The sequence below is a fragment of the Humulus lupulus genome, chromosome 7, assembly GCF_963169125.1.
Source record: "Humulus lupulus chromosome 7, drHumLupu1.1, whole genome shotgun sequence".
Lineage (NCBI taxonomy): Eukaryota > Viridiplantae > Streptophyta > Magnoliopsida > Rosales > Cannabaceae > Humulus > Humulus lupulus.
Window position 1 is genome coordinate 155,805,342 of NC_084799.1, and position 21,599 is coordinate 155,826,940.

Sequence of the window (21,599 nt, forward strand, 5' to 3'; positions counted from 1 at the left end):
GGCTAAGTAGCCAGTTCAGATTTTGACAGAAGGAGCAGGGTTCCGAGGAACAAAGTTACACCAACAGTTAAGGTATAATACATAAATAGTGAGGTTGAGCGAATGACCTGGGAAACTGGAATCAGTTGTGCGGAATTTATATTTCGGGCAGTTCAGATAAATTTTGAGGAAAAAATTTCTCTAAGGAGGGGATAGTTGTAATGACCCAAATTTCCTAATAAGGTTTACGGCCTTGATTACGAGACTGAGAGGGCCATAGGTTATTTATTATGTAATTAAATGATTATATGCATGTTTAGGTGGGTTAAATATGCATGTGAACCCATTTCTGATTAATGGGTGATTTTCATATTCTGGGCATTTTGGGCATATTTGGCATATATGTGGCATGCGTGTGGTGCTTCATTATTATTTGGTTATGCTAGGGTTACTCAGCACGAGACGATCCTAGGAGGTAAGTTAGTGGGAAAGTCACAACAAGATTTATTCTTGACTCGGAGTAAGTCAAGGGATATTTAGCACATTACCGGGATATTTGGTAATGGGAATAAGTATTTGATGATAAATTGAGAGTTCGTAAGATCAGAGGGAAATTCTGGGAGTTTCGGCTATATTACACCCTGGGAAATTTTCGAGACCCCGAGCATTAGTATTTGCTTGAGGTTACTAAAGCTTGAAGCAACTTGTTAAGAAATAAAAAGAACGTTCAACACGTTCTCTCTCCCTCAAAGTTCCATTTTTGACACTAGATCACATTTTTGAAGGAAACATGAGTTCTAGAACTCGGATTCAAGCGAGGATCGAGGCATAGTGATTCTAGGGAAGATTAGAAGCTTATTATCTGGAGGATTTAGTTGGGGAACAACTCAATCGGAGGTAATCCTAGTTTTAAGTTCTAAGTTTTAATGTTTTTAAGCTTGAATTGGATTTTGTGTTTTGATGAGTTTTTGATTGAATTGAAGCTTGGGTTTTGTTGGTTTTGGATCATGGGGATGTGTTGGGAACTTTGATTTTGGAATTTGGAGATGTTTGGGTAGGCTTTTGGAGGGTTTTAAAATGGTAAAAATGAGGTTTTGGTTGGGTTTCGAGATGGGGTCGTGGCCTGATCTTAGTGTAGTGAGCGGTGGTGTTGAAGGGCCCTAGGGGCCATGGTTCAGTGTGGTGGGGCTGCAACGCTTGAGGGAATTTGTAGCCAAAGTGGTGTTTTCATCATGGGAACTCAAACCTTAGGCCTTGGGATTGTTCCTACTACCCGGTTTAGTAGGATTTGATGTCGTGGAGGTCAGGTCTTGTTCCAGGAACCTTTTATTACTAATTTTGATGAGGTTTTATATTATTTTATTGTGATTAGGTTATTGCTAGGGGATTGGAATCATGATCGTGCTTGTGGCTCATTTATTGGTAACCTGTGCTTGGACCAAATGTTAGAAAACTGCACCCCATATGTGACGTGCATGGTTATTATTAAGGTTTGTTGAGTGTTAAATGTGGACATTGATTGCATATCAAATGCTTAGAAAATATTGCTCACTTGTGAATGGCACTGACTTATCAGTCAGAACCGGCAATGGTGCCAGTATTAACTTTGAAGCTGTGACTCATTAGTCAAGTTCGACAGTTGTACTGAGCACTGGTCGTATAGCATTGACTTATGAGTCAAGGACAGTTTTAGCGTGTTTAACGCAAGCCGGAAAGATTAAATCTAATCGACATCTGCATTGAATGACTCATCATGAGCATTAATGGTGGACCGACCTCAAGTTCGATGAAAACTAAAAGTACTTGTCTAGTCTAAAGGCTAGTTATTTAGAGCCAGACCCAAAAGGCTATGATGACCTACACGTTACATGGCTATGAGGGTATGGGACCTTGGACATAGACTTATTAGTCATCTAATCGAGATGGACTTATTAGTCATCTGGTGGAGATAGACTTATTGGTCATCTGATCGGGATAGACTTATCAGTCATCTAATCGAGATAGACTTATCAGTCCTCGAATCGAGATGGACTTATTAGTCATCTGATCGAGATAGATAGTTAAGCTTATTGGCGAATTGCTCTGCCTGAAGTCTCGCAGCATCGTACTTTTCTATGGAGTGGGGAATTGGATCTTCATTCACCCTCCCTTTGTCATTACTCTCTCTGTGATTGGAGCAACCTCTTGTACCACCAGCTCCTGTGCTGGTGCCTGGGCCTCCTCCCATTTCACTTCTTGTCGCCTGCCTCCTTCTATGTCCATGGCGAAGATCTCCTGGTCAAATGAGTAAAAGCCTTCTTGGTGTAATTGTTAGAGCTCATCATATATATGAAACAAAACAAAGCACTTAACATTTTGATCGAAAGAAGATGGGCCAAAACACGAGAACCCTCATACAACTACTAGGGGAGTGGAGGAGGAAAGAGGTTCTAAGGGAATTGATTGTCTCTGGAACCCTAAATTGGCTCCTGGAGAACACCATTTAAAACTCGAGAACTTCACCAAAATTTGGAAATTTTTAGAATCCGATCGAATGCCCAAAATGCGAATACACGCTAAAAAGCCTAAATGATCAATTTTGGGTAGTTTTAACACTATCATGGACCTATAAGGACACTAAAAAAGGTAAAAATTACCTCTAAATCCTAACATCCTAAAATCCTAAACATAAACCAACAATACATCAAGAACTTTCAATGAGAGAGAAGAAAGCAAGAACTTACTTGAGATGAATCATCAGTAACTGTTGTATAATCTCTGGACATGGAAGTACTTTGTGCGATTAACCATAAAGTAGCTTGACTCTGTCCAATTTTCCAAGGTGACGAACAGAGAAGCTCTGGTGTGATAATGGAGCACTTCGTTAATGGGAGATTTTTTTGGGCTATGTAATGGGAAAAATTTCAGATGCTAGGGAAAAAGGAACGGAAGGCAAGGGTTGAGAAATATACTTAGAAGAGAAGAAACTCCTCCCCAACCGTTGATCACCTAGGGAGTAGGCACTTGAGCATCATCCAATGGTCACGAGTATCAAGGCATGGATCATGATCACAACCTTGGAAAAGGAAGCCTCGGGTACAGGACGAAAGGATGCCTTGTGCACGGATTAGATGTCTTGGGCGTGGAAAAGAACCCTCATTAAATGGCACCAATTGATGGTACCAAAAATAAGGAGTCAACATGTGGTGTCACCTTTTTATAGGTGTCAGACTTGTAGATCCCAAATGTCTCCCCCTAATACGTCCCTTAAAATTACTCCTCTCAATCTATGTCTCCACTATCTGAGGACAATTGAAGACTTGGGGGGCAAATGTTGTCCCTGTTTTCTTCAAATGACAAATGGCAGACATTAGGGAGTAATTAAGCTTCACAAAAGATAATGAAGACCTTGTGAGCTTGTCTAGAGCTCCTCGGGAGGAAGGCTTCTCCTCGTGTGATCGTGCAACGTCTCCGAAGAAGTATTTCCTCCAGGTCATCTCTATCCAAGTCATTTAGGCCTGCGAGGATAGTTCTCCAGGCTTAGACTAGAGGGCCAGGTATGAAGCACAGTCATCGTAGACCACAAGCAAACGTCTGACATTTTACTTTTTTCCAAGTCATGGTGTCGAGTGCGTACCAGTGACAAGCAGAATGTCCCACGACTCCCCCTAACATGGGAAAACGTGTATCTACCCCTTAACATTGTCAGGGACGTGTTACCCAAAATGATTGTTTGTGGTAACCTCGTAAATGTGCCAGCTGAGATATGCCTGGTCCCACCAGCTCCTTAACTACGAAAAAGTATATTTATTATCCATATTACCCCATTAAGGGAGGAAGTTTATTGTAAGTCCCGATTAACGGAGTTAAATGTCCTCATCCATCTATAAATAGTGCTAGGACACACATTGTAAAGGATCTAATCCCCACGTTTTTGTATTCAAGGCATTGTTAAAACGCTGTCTAAACTCCATAGGATCTTCAAACCCCCAATTCGTCAAGTTCTAATACAAGTGACTCGTGGACTATGGTTAATTAATAACCCAAACCACGTAAATTCCTGTGTTCTTTCTTGCATTTTCTTTAAGATATTTGTTTAATAAGTTATAGCAAAAAAGGCAGTCAACAATTTCCATTAGTACCATCACATCAATAATATCTCTATTTAATTCTTCTATTTAATCGAATTAATGAATCCTAACATTAATTAGAGAGAGCATACATCATATCAATATTCAATTAAGCAGTAGTCATATGAATTATCAACTACTGTCACGGGTGTGACAACAGTAGTCTAATAATGGACCATGGTTATCGGGACTTCGCTGTAACTAGCATATTTTATTCCCATTAGTGCCATTAGTGTCCTCGGCTTTCATTTTTTCAAAAACTATGCTAGCCCTATAGAATTTTTGGGACATAATTAATAATCTCATATAAAGAAATATGACTACTTCTTTCAAATCTTTATTCTCTAAGTTTGTCATTAGTTGTGAAAATAAATGCCCTAAGCATGTCCTCCAATACCTGAATTGTCCTCTCAGACTGTCCATCAGTCTGAGGATGAAAAGCTGTGCTAAACTTCAATTGAGTCCCCATGGCTCTGTGCAGATCTCCCCAGAACTTGGAGGTAAAGATAAGGTCTCGATCAGATACAATAGACTTTGGAACCCCATGGAGACGAACTATCTCCCTCACATACAGCTCTGCGTACTGTTCCACAGTATAAGTCGACCTCACTGGTAGAAAATGCGCTGACTTGGTGTACCTGTCCACTATCACCCACACCGAGTAATGAAGTCCAACTGTCCTGGGTAATCCTCCCATGAAACCCATCGTAATATACTCCCACTTCCACTCTGGGATACCCAAAGGCTGAAGCAATCCCGCTGGTCGCTGATGCTCAGCCTTAACCTGCTGACACGTCAAACATCTAGACACATACTCAACTACATCCTTCTTCATCCCGGGCCACCAATATAATGTCCGTATATCCTGATACATCTTCGTGGTACCCGGATGAAGTGAGTGTGACGTAGTGTGAGATTCATCCAATATCTCCTGTCTAATCCCCTCATCCGCCGAAACACATATCCGTCCCTGATATCTGAGCAAACCTGTCTCTGAAATTGTATAATCCTTAGCTGTCCCCGCTAAGGCATGCTGCCTATTTTCCTGCAACTGCTCATCTGTCAACTGACCCTCCTTAACCTGCTCTAGCAGGGTCGACTGCAAAGTGATATTGGCTAACTGGCCCACCACCAATTCTATCTTTGCCTTGGCCATCTCATTAGCCAATTCTCTCGAGATTTGAGTAGAACTGTACAACTGTCTTGGGCCCCTCCAGCTCAATGCATCTGCCACCACATTGGCTTTCCCAGGGTGGTAAACGATATCACAATCATAATCCTTAACCAACTCCAACCAATGTCTCTATCTCATATTCAGATCCTTCTGAGTGAAGAAATATTTCAAACTCTTATGGTCGGTGTATATCTCGCACTTCTCTACATATAGATAATGACGCCATACCTTCAATGCAAACACCACTGCCGCTAACTCCAAATCATGAGTCGGATACCTCTGCTCATACTCTTTCAGCTGTCGAGATGCATAGGCTATAACTTTCTCGTTCTGCATCAGCACACAGCCTAAACCCAACCTCGATGCATCACAGTAGACCACAAACTTCCCTTCCTCCGAAGGAAGACTCAACACAAGCGCAGAAATAAGTCAACGCTTCAATTCCTGAAAGTTGTTCTCACACTTCTCTGACCAGATGAACTTCTAATTCTTCCTTGTAAATTCTATCATCAGTGAAGAAATCTTCAAGAACCTTTCTACAAACCGTCTGTAGTAACCAGCCAACCCAAGGAAACTCCGCACCTCCGAAGCATTCCTCGACCTCGGCCAATCTTTAACTACTTCTACCTTGGATGGATCCACCTTAATCCCTTCTGCCCCAACTATATGTCCATGAAAGGTCACTTCTGGTAGCCAGAACTCACACTCTTAAACTTGGCATACAACTGATGCTCCCTTAACCTCTGCAAAACCTGTCGGAGATGCTGCTCATGTTCTGCCTCTGAACCGGAGTATACCAAGATGTCGTCGATGAAGACAATGACGAACTGATCCAAAAAGTCCTTGAACACCCTGTTCATCAGATCCATAAAAGTTGCTGGGGCATTGGTCAAACCAAAAGACATGACTAAGAACTCATAATGCCCATAACGCGTTCGGAAAGCCATCTTCGGTATATTCTCATCTTTAATCCTCAACTGGTGATAACCAGATCGAAGATCAATCTTTGAGAACACCGTCTTACCTTGCAGCTGATCGAACAAGTCATCAATCCTTGGTAGAGAGTACTTGTTCTTAATAGTTAACTTGTTCAATTCCTTGTAATCGATGCACATCCTCAAAGTCCCGTCCTTCTTCTTAACAAACAACACTGGAGCGCCCCATGGAGAATAGCTAGGCCTGATAAACCCCAAATCCAGAAGTTCTTGCAACTGTATTTTCAACTCTTTCAGTTCTGCTGGTGCCATCCTGTATGGTGTCCTAGATACTGGTTCTGTCCCCGGTGCCAACTCAATCTCAAACTGTATCTCCCTATGCGGCGGCAACCCTGGTAAATCCTCAGGGAAGACATCCAAAAACACACACACCAATCTGGTCTCTCCCGGCCCTGCCGGCATAACTCTAGCAGTATCCACTACACTAGCCAGAAAACCTATACATCCCCCCTGCAGCAAGTCCCTGGCTCTCAATGCCGAAATCCTGGGTACGCGGGGTCCAGACACCGCACCCACAAAGACAAAAGGGTCCTCGCCCTCAGGCTCAAAGGTCACCATCTTCTTCCTGCAGTCAATTGTAGCCCCATACCTAGCCAGCCAATCCATCCCTAGAATCATATCAAATTCCTCCAAATCTAATTCAATCAAATCCACCGAGAGTTCGCTACAATCAACCATCACTGGCAGTGCCCTAATCCACCTCCTAGAGACTACCAGTTCCCCTGTAGGAAACAAAGTCCCAAACCCTGCAGTCCGATACTCACTAGGTCTACACAGTCTATCAATCACTCTACCAGAAACAAAAGAATGTGTAGCACCAGAATCAATCAATACTGTAAAAGGAAAGCCAGCACTAGAAAGCTGACCTGTCACTACTGAGGGACTAGCCTTAGCCTCCGCCTGAGTCAAGGTGAATACTCGAGCTGGAGTCAAGCTATCCACCTTTTCCACTTCACCTTTCTTCATCGTTGGGTAGAATTTCCTGAGATGCCCCACTGCCCCACACACAAAACATGCCTTGGCCCGACACTCGCCCAGATGGCGTCTTCTACACCTCGGGCACTCTGGATAGGTCCGCCATGCCTCACTGCCAACCTGACGGCCACCCTGACCACCCCAACCCCTCCTATTAGGACCAGGAGCAGCCGAAGTGTCAGGAGTCTTCCTCTTGAAGTCACTGGGGCCTCCGCCTCTACTTTCCCCTGAGTAAGGAGGCACCGCCCTACGGCTCTCACGCCTCACTGCGCTCTCCTTCCATATCTTGTTCTCCGCTTCTTCAGCAGTAAGAGCCCTCTCAACGGCCTAGGCATACGTGGTTCCTCCAGGTACCGTTGTGATCCTGACATCCCAGGCTATCATAGCATTAAGCCCCCTGATAAAACGATCTAGCCTAGCAGCATCAGTAGGCACAAGATCTGGTGCAAACTTCGCAAGCCTATCAAATTTTAGGGCATACTCAGTAACAGCCACATTGCCCTGTACCAAACTCACAAACTCATTGAACTTTGATGCTCTGACAGCAACATTGTAGTACTTCTGACCAAACAAATCCTTTAAACCATCCCAAGTCAAAGTGGCAACATCTCTGGTCTGCGATGTCACTTCCCACCAAATGCGGGCATCCTCCCTCAACATAAAAGTGGCACAGGCCACTCTATCCTACCCCTCAATTGTCATAAAATCCAGAATTATTGTAATCATAGTTAGCCACTGCTCGGCTTTCAACGGATCCGGTCCACCCTCAAAAATTGGGGGTTGTTGCTTCCTGAACCGCTCATATAACGGTTCCCACTTGTTAACAACCTCCCCAGGCTGCACACCTGGTACCATTGCAGGTGGTACTATAAGGGCAGCACTCCCTGATGGAGCTTGCTGATGCAGAATACGAATCTTCTCATCCTAACTCAGTAATCGAGCCTGCATCTCTGCCATTAACTGCTGCCAGTTCTCAGGGACTGGCGGGGGAGTCTGGCCCTGATCATCACTACCGGTCCTGGACCTAGTGCCGGCTAGTCGTGCGGATTTTCTTGGACGCATAGTTATCCAAGTCAATCTGCAAATAACGACTCGGCGGTCAGACCATGGTAACAGGGTAAAAGCTTCTCCAAAACTCATTAGTAGAACATAATCAATCACAAATAGCCAACATATAAGCACCCATGCACTATATACAGTTAATCATCCATATACTCATTTACATGCACGACATTGTTAATAAACATGCCTCAATATTTTCACGTAGCAGTCAAGGGCCAGGCCCTATCAGTATCTCATGCTTCCTAGTAATTCAATAAATAACAATATGCGTAGCTCATCTCAAGCACACAAGCACATAAACACACATATGCACATTACAGATCCCTGATTTGAGCTTGTCTCCAATAGCGAATGTACATGTCCAGGCTGTCTTCAGGAACCCTTAAACCTAGGATGCTCTGATACCAAGTTGTAAAGCCCTGGATAGCTAAGACCGTTACACAGTGTACTTATAAAGGTGCAAGACTCGTTAATCAAGACTTTATTTAGAAAACGTGTCACTAAACATGTAAGAGCTAAGGTTAAAAAGGTTTTGGTCTCAAAAGACTCATTTCATATATTTAAACTGTAGTAAACATGGGATCCCATACGGAAACAAAGTTAGAATAAGTTTACAGACTCCCAAAAGTACATGAGTATTCACTAGCCATACTAAGGCAAAACAGAAAGTCTTCAGGTTTCACGTCTGTGCCTAGACCTCAACCATGGCGATTGAGCACCTGGCTATGTACATTCTGCTCGCTGAGCTCTCCAATCAGGGATGATCTAACTTACCCTTGCCTTTTCCTGCACCACGTAGTACCCGTGAGCCAAGGCCCAGCAAGAAAACATCATAAACAACTCAAGCAATAATGACAGACAATTAATTCATTATGCATGTATTCCCATCAGATAATCCCCAAAAAATGTTCAGCATATACAATTAGATTCAAGATATAATCAATCACATATTACAACCATATCACATAATATCCAGGGCTGACGACTTAGGCCGCACCGTCTTTTTAACCCACTGACTCCGGCCCGCTAAAACCGAGCTCAGTGCATAATAAGCTGTCCTCGGCTACCAGTGGCCGACCCGCGCCCTGTCCGCTAGTGAAACCCTTGGCACCCTTAGGCCGCTGGTTCACTAAATGGCTTGCATGGCATAATACCATCTTTTCAAGCATTTACGATAGGGAGCCCTTAGTCCCGTCACATATATTCAACCAGGTGCAGTTTTCTTACCTTTAGTCTGTGCAGTTAATGAATTTCGAGCAACGCCTCTCAAGCACGATCCGTTCCCGAGCCTAAGCCTTTATCACCTAGTCACAACCAAAGTATAGGGTTCCATTAATACTCCAACAAAGGTTCCCAGTTACAAAACTAACTCCTGGGAACCAAATTCCACCAAGCACGGTGGTGAAACCAATCCCGAGCACACTAGACCACTTTCCAGTGCCTAAAACCCTCAAAAACTCATGTGTGCAACCAAGGGCTGCGGCCCTACCCACAAAACAGAACCCCTCCCATGCTGAACCACACACGTGCCGCGGCGCCCTCCCTTGGCCGAGCCTTCTTGGCCCTTTTTCATCCTAGGGCCGCAGAACTCTAGAACAGAGCCACGACCCTCCCCTTCGTGCCCAGAAATCCCATAATTTCTAAGCTTCAAACCTCACCTTAAACCATCCCAAAGCTCCCCAACTCACAACCAATTAATCCCAACTCCTTTAGCATGACTTAAACAACATAATTCCACAGAAAACACAGCCTAACACACACTAATCTTCTCTTTTCAATTTTTGAAACTCAAGAGCTATAGACACTCAAATCAGCCATTCAAACCCAATTTAAAACCTCTAAACCATGAGTTGAAACATACTTTTTCTGTTGAATCACTTCACCAAGCCAAAGCCAAGCTAAGTCCCCAAGTTTCCTCTTTAATCCTGCCTTAAAACATCAAAACCATATTTGCTTCAACAATTAACCAAAACCCAGAATTCTAACCACGGAGAAGAGAATTAAAAGCTCACCTTAACCTTGTTTCAGTTCTTGATAAATCCCTGAGCTAAGCCTCCAAATCACCCTCCTTCAATCCTCTAAACTCCAGCTGAATTCTAGCAAATTCTCCTTAGATTTCAATGTTTTCCTTAAGAGAGAATAAAGAGGTAAGGCTAAGAAAATAAGGTCGGTTTATGTTTTCTAAAGACTTCCTTATGTCTATCTTACTCGTTAAGTTAATCCCGAGGCTCGGGGTGCCGGAACCGTCCCCGAGGCCAAAATGGTAAAATCCCCCAATATTCCCGCCTAGACATCTTAACCTCAAATATATCTCCATATATTTATTTTCATGACCCGATAGTCCAAATCGCTACCCGCTATCTAAAAATACCCCCGACTTATCCAATGTCATATCTTAAGTCTTGTTGTGACTTTTCCCGCTATCTGACCCTAGAATCGTCTCGAGTCGTGCTCTGCGAACCTGTCCACATGATAATGTGGTTCTCACATATATCGCATATTTATTTCATATCACATTATCACATAATATCATCAATTATCATATATACATTATTAAACATATAATTACTCATTTAAATCACAATTATTCCATTAATTCCCTCTTGGCACACTAATCAAGGCCCTTAATCCTTATTAGCGATTTTGGGTCGTTACAAACCAATTCATAATTGTACCCCCGAAACCAATCATGTGCTCTCGGGATCTCTCGTTTCCCCACTGAGCCAAAACCCTTAAAAGACAAAATTCCACCTCCTGAAGATGGCCTAGCACCACGGTATAGCCCTATAGGTGCCGCGGTGCCCAGCAGGGCTCCCCTGTCTTGATTCAACCCAGCACTGCGGCATGGAAGAACATGGCCGCGGTGCTCATACGCGAACCCAGAAAACTAGGTTTTTCCTAACATTTTTCCCGAGCCAAAACTCATCCAAATCACCACCAAGGTACACCCAAGTCCCAATTCAGCCTAAAACCCCAAATAAATAGTATGGCAACTCAAAAATACCAGCAACAAACTCAAACACTCAATGAAACCCAAGAATCACCTAGTGGTTTAAGTCTCGACAAAACTTAAACCACACTTTACAAAATTTAAGCCACTCTCCAGAAAACTTAAACCACACCAGCAAATAAACTTTAGAAAAGCATGGAATTCTTACCTCAAGTAGAAATTCGACCCTGAGCTACTTTCAAATCCAAATCCAAGCTCAAATCCCCAAATCCCCAAGATTAACCTTGCCAAAACTTCATCCCAATAATCCACAAACCAAAACACAATTTAACTCACTAATTCAACACTTTCAGTAGAAATTCATCAAAGAGTTGAATTAAAGACTGACCCTTGATCCTATATAAGCCTCTAAGCTCTTGAGTTTCTGATTTAAGGTCCTTCAGAAATCAAACACCTTAGAGAGGGAGAGAGAACAGAATGGGTGAGAGAGAGAGAGAGAGAGATGAGGGAATTTAATTTTTCTTCCTTCCTTTACTCTATTTCCTAATTTTTCTTCCTTCCTTTACTCTATTTGCTAAATGACTAAATTGCCCCCCCTAAGTTAACCTAAGTCCTCAAATATCACCAAGGGCGGTTTAGTCATTTGAAACATCCAGCTAATCCTCGAGTACACCTAAAAATCCCCATTAATCTTGGGATACTCAAATCATTATTATATTACTACCTTATACTGAATAATTCCCGAACACATATAATAGTCCCAAAATACCCCTAAGCTCCTCCCGAGCCGGGTATCTGACCCCGTTGTGAGTTTCTAGCTAAACTGCTCCCTAGGACTGTCTCGGATTGTGCATCCAAAATATATCACCACTCACACGTGGTGTCAATCACAATAATCACAAATATTTCTTTTATGCCCTCAACGGGCTAAAATTACAAACATGCCCTGAATAACAAAATGGGGCCCACATGCATATTTAATTCACCTAAACATGCATTTCTAATCACATACTCATCAAATTCACACATTAACATAATAAACCACTGATTTCCCTCTAGGTACACTATTGAAGTCCCTAAGCCTTATTAGCAAATTTGGGACACTACAACTATCCCCTCACAAAAATTTCGTCCTTGAAATTACTTAACAACTCGGGATACCACTCTGGCATATCTGATTCAAGTTCCCACGTCGCCTCCTCAACCTTGTTGTTCCTCCACAGCACTTTTACCAAGGCGATGATATTGATCCGTAAGACGTTATCCTTCCGGTCGAGAATGTGAACCGGCTTCTCCTCATAAGACAAATCTTGGTCTAGCTCCATGTTCTCATAACTTAGAACATGCATCGACTCTGATACATACTTCCAGAGCATGGACACGTGAAAAACATTATGAACCACTAATAAGGCTAGATGGCTCGCCAATCTGTATGCTACCTCTCCATCCCGTTCCACAACCTCAAAAGGGCCAACAAACCTAGGGCTCAGCTTGCCCCAAACACCAAATCGTTTCACTCCTTTCAAAGGTGAAACCCTAAGGAACACATGGTCACTGACCTGAAATTATATGCTCCTGCATCTCAAGTCCGAGTAACTCTTCTGGCGACTCTGGGAGGTGAGCATTCGAGCTCTAAACTTTTCAATTGCCTCATTGGTCCTCTCAACCATCTCAGGACCCTAATATCTCCTACCACCCGTCTCATCCCAATGGGGAGGTGATCTGCACTTTCTCCCATATTGCATCTCATACGGAGCCACTCCGATAGTCGCATGATAACAGTCATTGTACGAGAACTCAATCAAAGGGAGACACTTACTCCAAGATCCCCCAAAATCTAACACACAGGCTCGCAGTATGTCTTCTAGTATCTGAATTGTCCTCTCAGACTGTCTGTCTGTCTGAGGATGATGAGCGATACTAAACCGCAACTGTGGCCCCATAGCCTTCTACAAACTCTCCCAAAACTTGGAGGTGAAGGTGTGGTCCCTGTCGGATACTATCAACCTCGAAGCCCCATGAAGTTGAACAATTTCATTCACATACAGCTCAGCATACTGCTCCATAGTATAAGTCATCCTAACAGGTAAAAAGTGGGCGGATTTAGTATACCTATCCACAATCACCCATACTGAACCATGCTGTCCCACAATCTTCACCAAACCAACCACGAAGTCCATGGTGATCTCCTCCCAATTCCACTCTGGAATCTCTAGAGGCTGTAATAACCCTGTCGACCTCTGATGTTCAGGCTTTACCTGCTGACAAGTTAAGCACTTGGCCACATAATCCACCACGTCCCTCTTCATTCCTAACCACCAATACAAGGCTCTCCAATCTTGGTACATCTTCGTCGTACCTGGATGTAAAGAGTAGGGAGTGGGATGCGATTCATCCAAAATCTCTCGCTGGATATCAGAATCCATCGGAACACAGATCCGACCCTTGTACTTCAATAACCCCATCTCTGAGAAAGAAAAGTCCTTAGCTGCTCCGACTACGACATTCTCTCTGTGCCCCCTCAGCAAGGAATCCTTCCCCTGCGCCTCCTTGATCCTCTCAAGGAGTATGGATTGAAGCGTGATGTTGGCTAACCGACCAACCACCAACTCTATAACCGCTCTGGTCATCTCCTCACCTAACTTATCAGATATCTACCTCGAACTAAACAATTGTCCTGGGCCCTTCTGACTCAATGCATTTGCCACTAAATTAGCCATCCCAGGATGACACAGGATGTCACAATAATAATCCTTTACCAATTCCAGCCACTGTCTCTGGTGCATATTCAGATCCTTCTAAGTAAAGAAGTACTTCAAACTTTTATGGTCGGTGTATAACTCGCACTTCTCACCATACAGATAGTGCCTCCAGACCTTATGTGCAAATACCACCGCTGCCAGCTCCAGATCATGCGTGGGATATCTCTGCTCGTACTCCTTTAACTGTCTCGATGAATAGGCTATCACCTTTCTGGCTTACATCAGCACACACCCTAAACCCTGCCTGGAAGTGTCATAATAAACCACAAACTTCTCATTGTCTGTCGGCAGACTCAACATTGGCACGTTGATCAGTCGCCACTACAGTTCCTTGAAACTGTTCTCACACCTGTCTCTCCATACATACTTAGTCTTCTTCCTCGTCAATTATGTTAATGGTGTGGCTATCTTGGAGAACCCCTCAACGAACCGTTGATAGTACCCTGCCAAACCCAGGAAGCTCCTAACTTCTGGTACATTGCTCGGTCTAGGCCAATCCCTCACTACCTCAATCTTGCTTAGGTAAACCAGAATCCCCTCCTTACTGCAATATGGCCCGAAAACGTGACTTGTAGTAGACAAAACTCACACTTACTGAACTTAGCATATAACCTGTGCTCTCTCAACCACTGTAATACAAACGTAGATGCTTCTCATGCTCTGTCTCTAACTGAGAGTACACCAGAATATCGTCGATAAACACAATTACAAACTTGTCCAGATAGTCCTTGAAAACCCTATTCACCATGTCCATAAAAGTTGTTGTGGCATTGGTTAATCCAAAGGACATAACTAGGAATTCATAGTGTCCATACCTCATGTGGAAAGCAGTCTTTGGTATGTCCTATTCTTTGATCCTTAACTGATGGTAACCTGACAGGAGATCAATCAAGGAAAACACTGTCTTTCCCTGTAGTTGATCAAATAAATCATCGATCCTAGGCAGTGGGTATTTATTCTTAATGGTCAACTTGCTCAGCTCCCTATAGTCAATACACATCCTAAGAGATCCATCCTTCTTCTAGAAAAACAACACTGGAGCACCCTGGCGAGAAACTCGGTCTGATGAACCCCAAATCCAGGAACTCCTATAAATGAATCTACAACTCCTTCAACTCTGCCAAAGCCATTCTATAAGGTGTCCTTGATACTGGTTCCACCCCTGGTGCCAACTCTATAATAAACTCAATCTCCCGCTGCGGCAAAAACCCTGGCAGGTCTGCTTGAAATAAGTCTGGAAACTCACATACCAATCTGGTCTCACCCAGTCCAACCGACACAACCCTAGAGGTATCCACAACATTCGCTAGGAATCCTATGCAATCTTGCTGCACCAGGTCTCTAGCCTTCAGTGCTGAAATCATAGGTACCCGCGGCCCACTAACTGTCCCCACAAACACAAAGGGTACCTCCCCTTCTGGTTCAAAAGTCACCATTCTGCGCTTGCAGTCAATTTTCGCCCCATACTTCAATAGAAAATCTATTCCTAGGATCATATCGATGTCATCCATCACTAGCTCAATTAGATCAACAGACAACTTCCTACCATTTATCTCTACTGGCAATGATCTAATCCATCTCCTAGAGACTACCAATTCCCTAGTTGGCAACAAAGTCTGAAAACCCCTAGCGTGCAAAATACTAGGTCTATACAGCTGATCTATAACTCTAGCAGACACAAATGAATGAGTAGCTCCCGAATCAATCAATGCTATATAAGAAGACCCAGCACTAGAAATCTGACCTGTCACAACCGAGGGGCTAGCCTCCGCCTCAGTCTGAGTCAACTTGAACACTCTGGCAGGTCCGCGACTATCGCCCTGCTTCGGCTCCTCTTTCCTGGCTTGTGGGCAGTCCTTCTTCAGATGATTGGCACTCCCACAGATAAAGCAGGCCCTGATTCTGCACTCTCCCTGATGTCGTCGTCTCCACCAAGGACACACTGGAAAACTCCTCCAATTGCCACCTCCGCCTTGACGGCTGCTAAAAGCACCCTGTGCCGTCCTATCCAAGCTAGGAGGAACAAAATAATCTGGGGCCTTTCTCTTCTATTCACTAAGGCCACTACCCCGACTGAATCCAATAAAAGGAGGCACCATCCTCCTAGCATCACGCCTAACAACGCTCTCTCTCCATATCTGATCCTCGGCCCCTTCAGAAGTAAGGGCCTTGTCCACCACCTGGGCATAAGTAGTAGTCTTTGGATCCAAAGTAATCTTCACATCACGTGCGATCATAACGTCCTACTCCCGTTCAAATTTATCCCTTCTTGCCACATCAGTCGGCACCAAATTCAGCAACTTTGCCAACCGGTCAAATCTCAAAGAATACTCAGTAACTGTCAACCGGTTCTGAGTCAGGTTGATGAACTCGTCAACCTTCGCAGCTCGGACTGCAACACCGTAATATTTCTCATTGAAGATGTTTTTGAATTCTTCCCAAGTCATAACTGCCACATTACTCTGAGTCATTACATCCCACCAAATGCGAGCATCTTCTCTGAACATGTTGCTGGCACAAGCTACCCTCTCATTTCCTACCACCCTCATAAAATCTAGGATGGAGGAAATCATATTCATCCACTACTCTGCCCGTAGTGGATCTGGTCCACCTTCGAAGGTGGGAGGATGTTGCTTCCTGAACCTCTCATACAAAGGTTCCCACCTACTCTCCACAACAGGCTGAACTGGCACTGGCGCCACAGTCTGCTGAACTAACAACCCAGTGGCCTGAGAAGGGGCCTACTGCCTTAGCTGTTAAAGTTCTTCCTCTATTCGATGCAGTCTGGCTTCCATATAAGCAAACATCTGTTGCCAATTCAGTGGGGCATGTGGAGGGTCCTGACCCTGGTTGTCATCCTCGGCCCTACTGCCGCAGAGTCTCGATGATTGTCGAGGTATCTAAACAATATGCCTGCAAGCAACGACACCGCTCATCAGGCATGATAACAACATCCAAAACCACCTCTGAATTCACATCAGCTAACCATAACAGTAATCCACATAACATACAAATAGCATATAACACTCAATGAGCCATGCCATAGCATCATGCATATGTTAACTCATTCATCATGCTATATATAAGATAAGCAGGAAAACAGGGCATTTAAGCACATAATCCAGCACATAACTCATTCATTACCAACCGACCCTGAGTTGAGCTTGTCACTGACAGCAAGCGTACATGTTCGATCAATCTCCAGGAACCATAAACCTTGGCTCGCTCTGATACTAAGTTGTAACGGCCTACATCCTTAGAGACATTACTAAGTGAGTTTAAAACATGCAATTAACTCGCTAATCGAGGATTTAGTTCAAAAGTGTAGCTAAACTGTAACAAAAGCCATATAGCTTGAAAATGTAACCATCACTAAAATTATAAAACATTATACATTTAGGATCCTAAGATACTGTTTAGAAATATTTGCAATTCAAAATATGATTAAAGTCGACTAAACAACAAAATTCTCACTAATACAAAACATCTCCCAAAAATACCCCTGGTCGTGGCAACCAGGCAGGCCAAACATGTACACATCACCTCATGCTCTCCATACTCATGGTTGGTCGACCTTCCCCTTGCCCTTACCTGCACCATAGAGAACCCGTGAGTCGAAGCCCAGCAAGAAAACTCCACACAAGCAATCAACATATGCATATCTATCATTTAGTATAAAAGATAAACCGCCAACAGGCTAAATACATAACGGCCATGCCGTCCCAGGTGCTTTACTAGGCCCTGGGTTCGCAGTCTGCAATGTGATGATATCCCAGGTATCTATTAGGGTCTCACCCTAGCAACTCACACTATAAGTGCTTAACGCTGCTCCCGCCCCTTGCCGTACTCGACCTTGCCGTTCTCGGCACTCATCGTTCCCGGCCCTTGCCGTACCCGACCCTCGCCGTTCCCGGCCCTTGCCGTATCCGACCTTCGCCGTTCCCGGCCCTTGCCGTTCATTCACAAATATGCAATTTAAAAAATACTTAAACATACATAATCGTAATCAATGGGGATACACCCTGCATCACAATCACCTAGGGTCGTGCCCTGCAATACAAACTTTAGGGCCACACCCTGCTCTACGGGTACAACAGTTTTCTTACATGTGTCTCGAGCTTCTTGAGCACCAAAATCCTGAGTACAGTCCTCTAACCCGAGACTCGCTGAAAACCTAGTCACAACACACAAGTAACTCTCTCGTTACTAAACAATTCATAATTGTACCCAAGAACCAATCCCGTGCTCTCGGGACCTCCAGTTTCCCAACACAAGGTAGCAAAAGCGTCCCCAGAGCCCCCTGAGCCAAAACCCTAAAAACACAAAATTCCACCTCCTGAAAATGGTCTAGCGCCGCAGCACAGCCCTATAGGGGCCACGACGCCTAGCAGGGCTCCCCTGTCTTGATTCAAACTAGCACTGCGGCACGGAAGAACAAGGCAGCAACACTCATATGCGAACCCAGAAAAGTGGGTTTTTCCTAACATTTTTCCTGAGCCAAAACTCATCAAAATCACCACCAAGGTACACCCAAGTCCTAATTCTACCTAAACCCTCAAATAGACAGTATGGAATCTCAGAGATACTAGCAACAAACTCAAAAACTCAATCAAACCCAAGAATCACCAAGAGGTTTAAAACTCCAGAAAACTTAAGCCACACTTTACAAAATTTAAACCTCTCTCCAAAAAATTTAAACCACACCAGCAAATAAACTTAAAAAATGCATGGAATTCTTACCTCAAGTAGAAATTCAACCCTGAGCAGCTTTCAAATCCAAATACATGCTCAAATCCCCAAGCCTAACCTTGCCAAAACTTCATCTCAAGAATCCACAAACCAAAACACAATGTAACTCACTAATTCAACACTTCCAGTAGAAATTCATCAAAGAGTTGAATTAAAGACTCACCCTTGATCCTATCTAAGTCTCTGAGCTCTTGAGTTTCTGATTTAAGGCCCTTCAGAAATAAAAAAACCTTCGAGAGGGAGAGCTAACATAATGGGTGAGAGAGAGAGAGAGAGCTAAGGGAATTTAATTTTTCTTCCTTCCTTTACTCTATTTTCCTAAGTAGTTCTAGAATCCCCAACTCCTAAATTGTATATACCCTCTTGCTAAATGACTAAATTGACCCGCCTAAGTTAACGTAAGTCCTTAAATATCACCAAGGGCAGTTTAGTCATTTGACACATCCCGCTAATTCTCGAGTACACCTAAAAATCCCCATTAATCTCGACATACTCAAATCATTACTAAATTACTACCTGATACTGAATAATTCCCGAACACATATAATAGTCCCAAAATACCCTTAAGCTCCTCTCGAGCCAGGTATTTGATACCCGTTGTGAATTTCTAGCTAAACTTCTCCCTAGGACTATCTCGGATCGTGCATCCCAAATATATCACCACTCACACGTGGTGTCAATCACAATAATCACAAATATTGCATTTATGCCCTCAACGGGCTAAAATTACAAACATGCCCCTAATAACCAAATGGGGCCTACATGCATATTTAATTAACATAAACATGCATTCCTAATCACATAGTCATCAAATTCACACAATAACATAATAAATCACATATTGCCCTCCAGGAACGCTAATCAAGGCCCTAAGCCTTATTAGCAAATTTGGGATGCTTTTACCCGGTCCTTCCCCCTACGGATCACCCCCCCCCCCTTAGGAGACTGACATACCCGTCGGCCACACTTCCAGCTGGGTCAAGGCTCTGATACCATTTCTAACGCCCCACGTCACTATGGCTGCTTCCTGAAATGACGATGGGCCCTACAAACCAACACTAATCTTTCCAGCGAGATTTGTCCTCACTCGCACGCTTCCTGGGAAAACTTCCCAAGAGGTCACCCATCTTGAGATTACTCCAGGTCAAGCACGCTTAACTTTGGAGTTCTCAAGTAATGGGCTACCGAAAAGATGATGCATCTTGTTGATATAGGTAGTACCCATCAATCCATTTAAGCCATCTTCAACTGTGTAGTCCCATACCTACACAATCTTAGAATCATCACACTTAACCTTCCCCAGGCGGTTTGTGATTGCACAACTTTTTACCCGGTCTTTCCCCCTGCCGATCACAGGATTCTAACTGTCACATGGGAGCTAAGTCAGATATGCAGAATCAGTTTCCTGAGCTATTCTAGGGAAGATTAGAAGCTTTATAGTCAAAGGATTTAGCTGAAAAACAATTTAATCAGAGGTAATTTATGCTTTGAATTTATGAGTTTCTATTTCCTTATGTTTCTTGAGATTTGATTTGGATTTTATAGTTTGGTGAGTTTTTGATCTATCCAAAATGCGGGTTCTGGATCAAAGAAAGTTGAGTTCGAGGGGTCATGTCACGGCTCTGTGATCCTCATGAACTCAGATGTCTAGGTGGTTTCCTGAAGTAGGGTCGTACCACGGCGCCTGCTGTGTTGCGCCGCGGCCCGCGTCTTGAGTGTTTTGGGGCTGGGCTCTCTGTTTGTGAGAATCACGGCTCTAATGGTGGGGCACCAAGGCACAAATAGAAGATTTTGGCCATGAAGTGTTTTGAGTGTGGGAACTCAAACCTTAAGGCTAGGGATTGATACTACTACCAAGTTTAGCAGGATTCGATGTCCCAGAGGCTAGGACACGGTCAGGAAGCCTCTGTTTGCTCGTTATTGATGGGATTCTATACTTTGTTGTGATTAGGTTATCACTAGGGACTTGAGATCAAGATTGTGCTTGAGGTTCATTCTTATTTTACTTTACACTCGGACAAAAGGAGAGAAAACTACACCCAATACATGATGTACATGGTTAGGGCTTGCCTCGGTTGTTAATTATGGATTGGATTAGGTCTTGGGCCCTTGTAAATGGGCATGATTATTATTATGCCTGTGATTGTTGATTAAGCATGTTGAATGCTCTGTATCTGGATATTAATTACATAATGAATGCCTATCTGTATTATCTGATTGAGAAAGGCTTGACTTATGAGTCAAGGACATAAATAGCGCTGGTCGAATAGTAATGACTTATAAGTCAAGGGAGGCAATAGTTCGCTTAGCGCTCATCTATATGTTTAGATCTAATTAGGAGTGCATCATACGCTTCTCCGACCCAATAGTCGAGGAAAATTAAGCACTAGGTACGCTGTGCCAGCTCCAATGCTGGTTATACATTGGACAGGGTAATGGGCCCCGGGTGTTGGAAATGTTCCCTGAAAGCATATGTAGTAGACATTGTTTTATGAAATAAATAAATAAATTGAATTTGTTATGCATATATTTTATGGACTATATTATTCTATGATAATATTATGTAAATATCAAGAAAAATTCCTAAGTTCATATATGTGATCTCAAACACGTATTGGTACGGGAGGATTGTGTTTGGGATAAATGAACTTGAATAGTTCGCAGTAAAATAAAGTTATGGAATCTTTAGATTAATTACTGCAAGTACGGTCCACTAGTATTATGAATAAATGTGATCTAGATCCGGATCACTAGTGTGGTAGGACACTTTAGTGGAGGTGCTTTATATATTAGAGAATATATAGAACTAGCCAGATATGTTTATTAATACTTAGTTAAATACCG

General features: G+C 43.3%; 1 protein-coding gene across 1 annotated transcript; it reads right to left on the reverse strand.

The window, feature by feature from the left end:
• Window positions 1-2,014: 2,014 nt before the first annotated feature.
• On the reverse strand, window positions 2,015-6,377 carry LOC133792312 (uncharacterized). The gene is made up of 4 exons (XM_062230216.1): window positions 5,982-6,377; window positions 2,703-2,783; window positions 2,616-2,640; window positions 2,015-2,253 (listed from the first exon to the last, which is right to left on the reverse strand). The coding sequence occupies exons 1-4, from the start codon at window positions 6,375-6,377 to the stop codon at window positions 2,015-2,017; spliced, it is 741 nt and encodes a 246-aa protein (XP_062086200.1).
• Between the last annotated feature and the right edge of the window lie 15,222 nt (window positions 6,378-21,599).

Coding starts and splice junctions, on each gene's coding strand:
- LOC133792312 (XM_062230216.1), bottom strand. CDS start 6,377: ATGTGCATCGATTACAAGGAATTGAACAAGTTAACTATTAAGAACAAG. Junction 2,784..5,981: donor TAAGGGAGCATCAGTTGTAT/GCCAAGTTTAAG, acceptor AAAATTGGACAG/AGTCAAGCTACTTTATGGTT. Junction 2,641..2,702: donor TTACTGATGATTCATCTCAA/GTAAGTTCTTGC, acceptor GTTTATGTTTAG/GATTTTAGGATGTTAGGATT.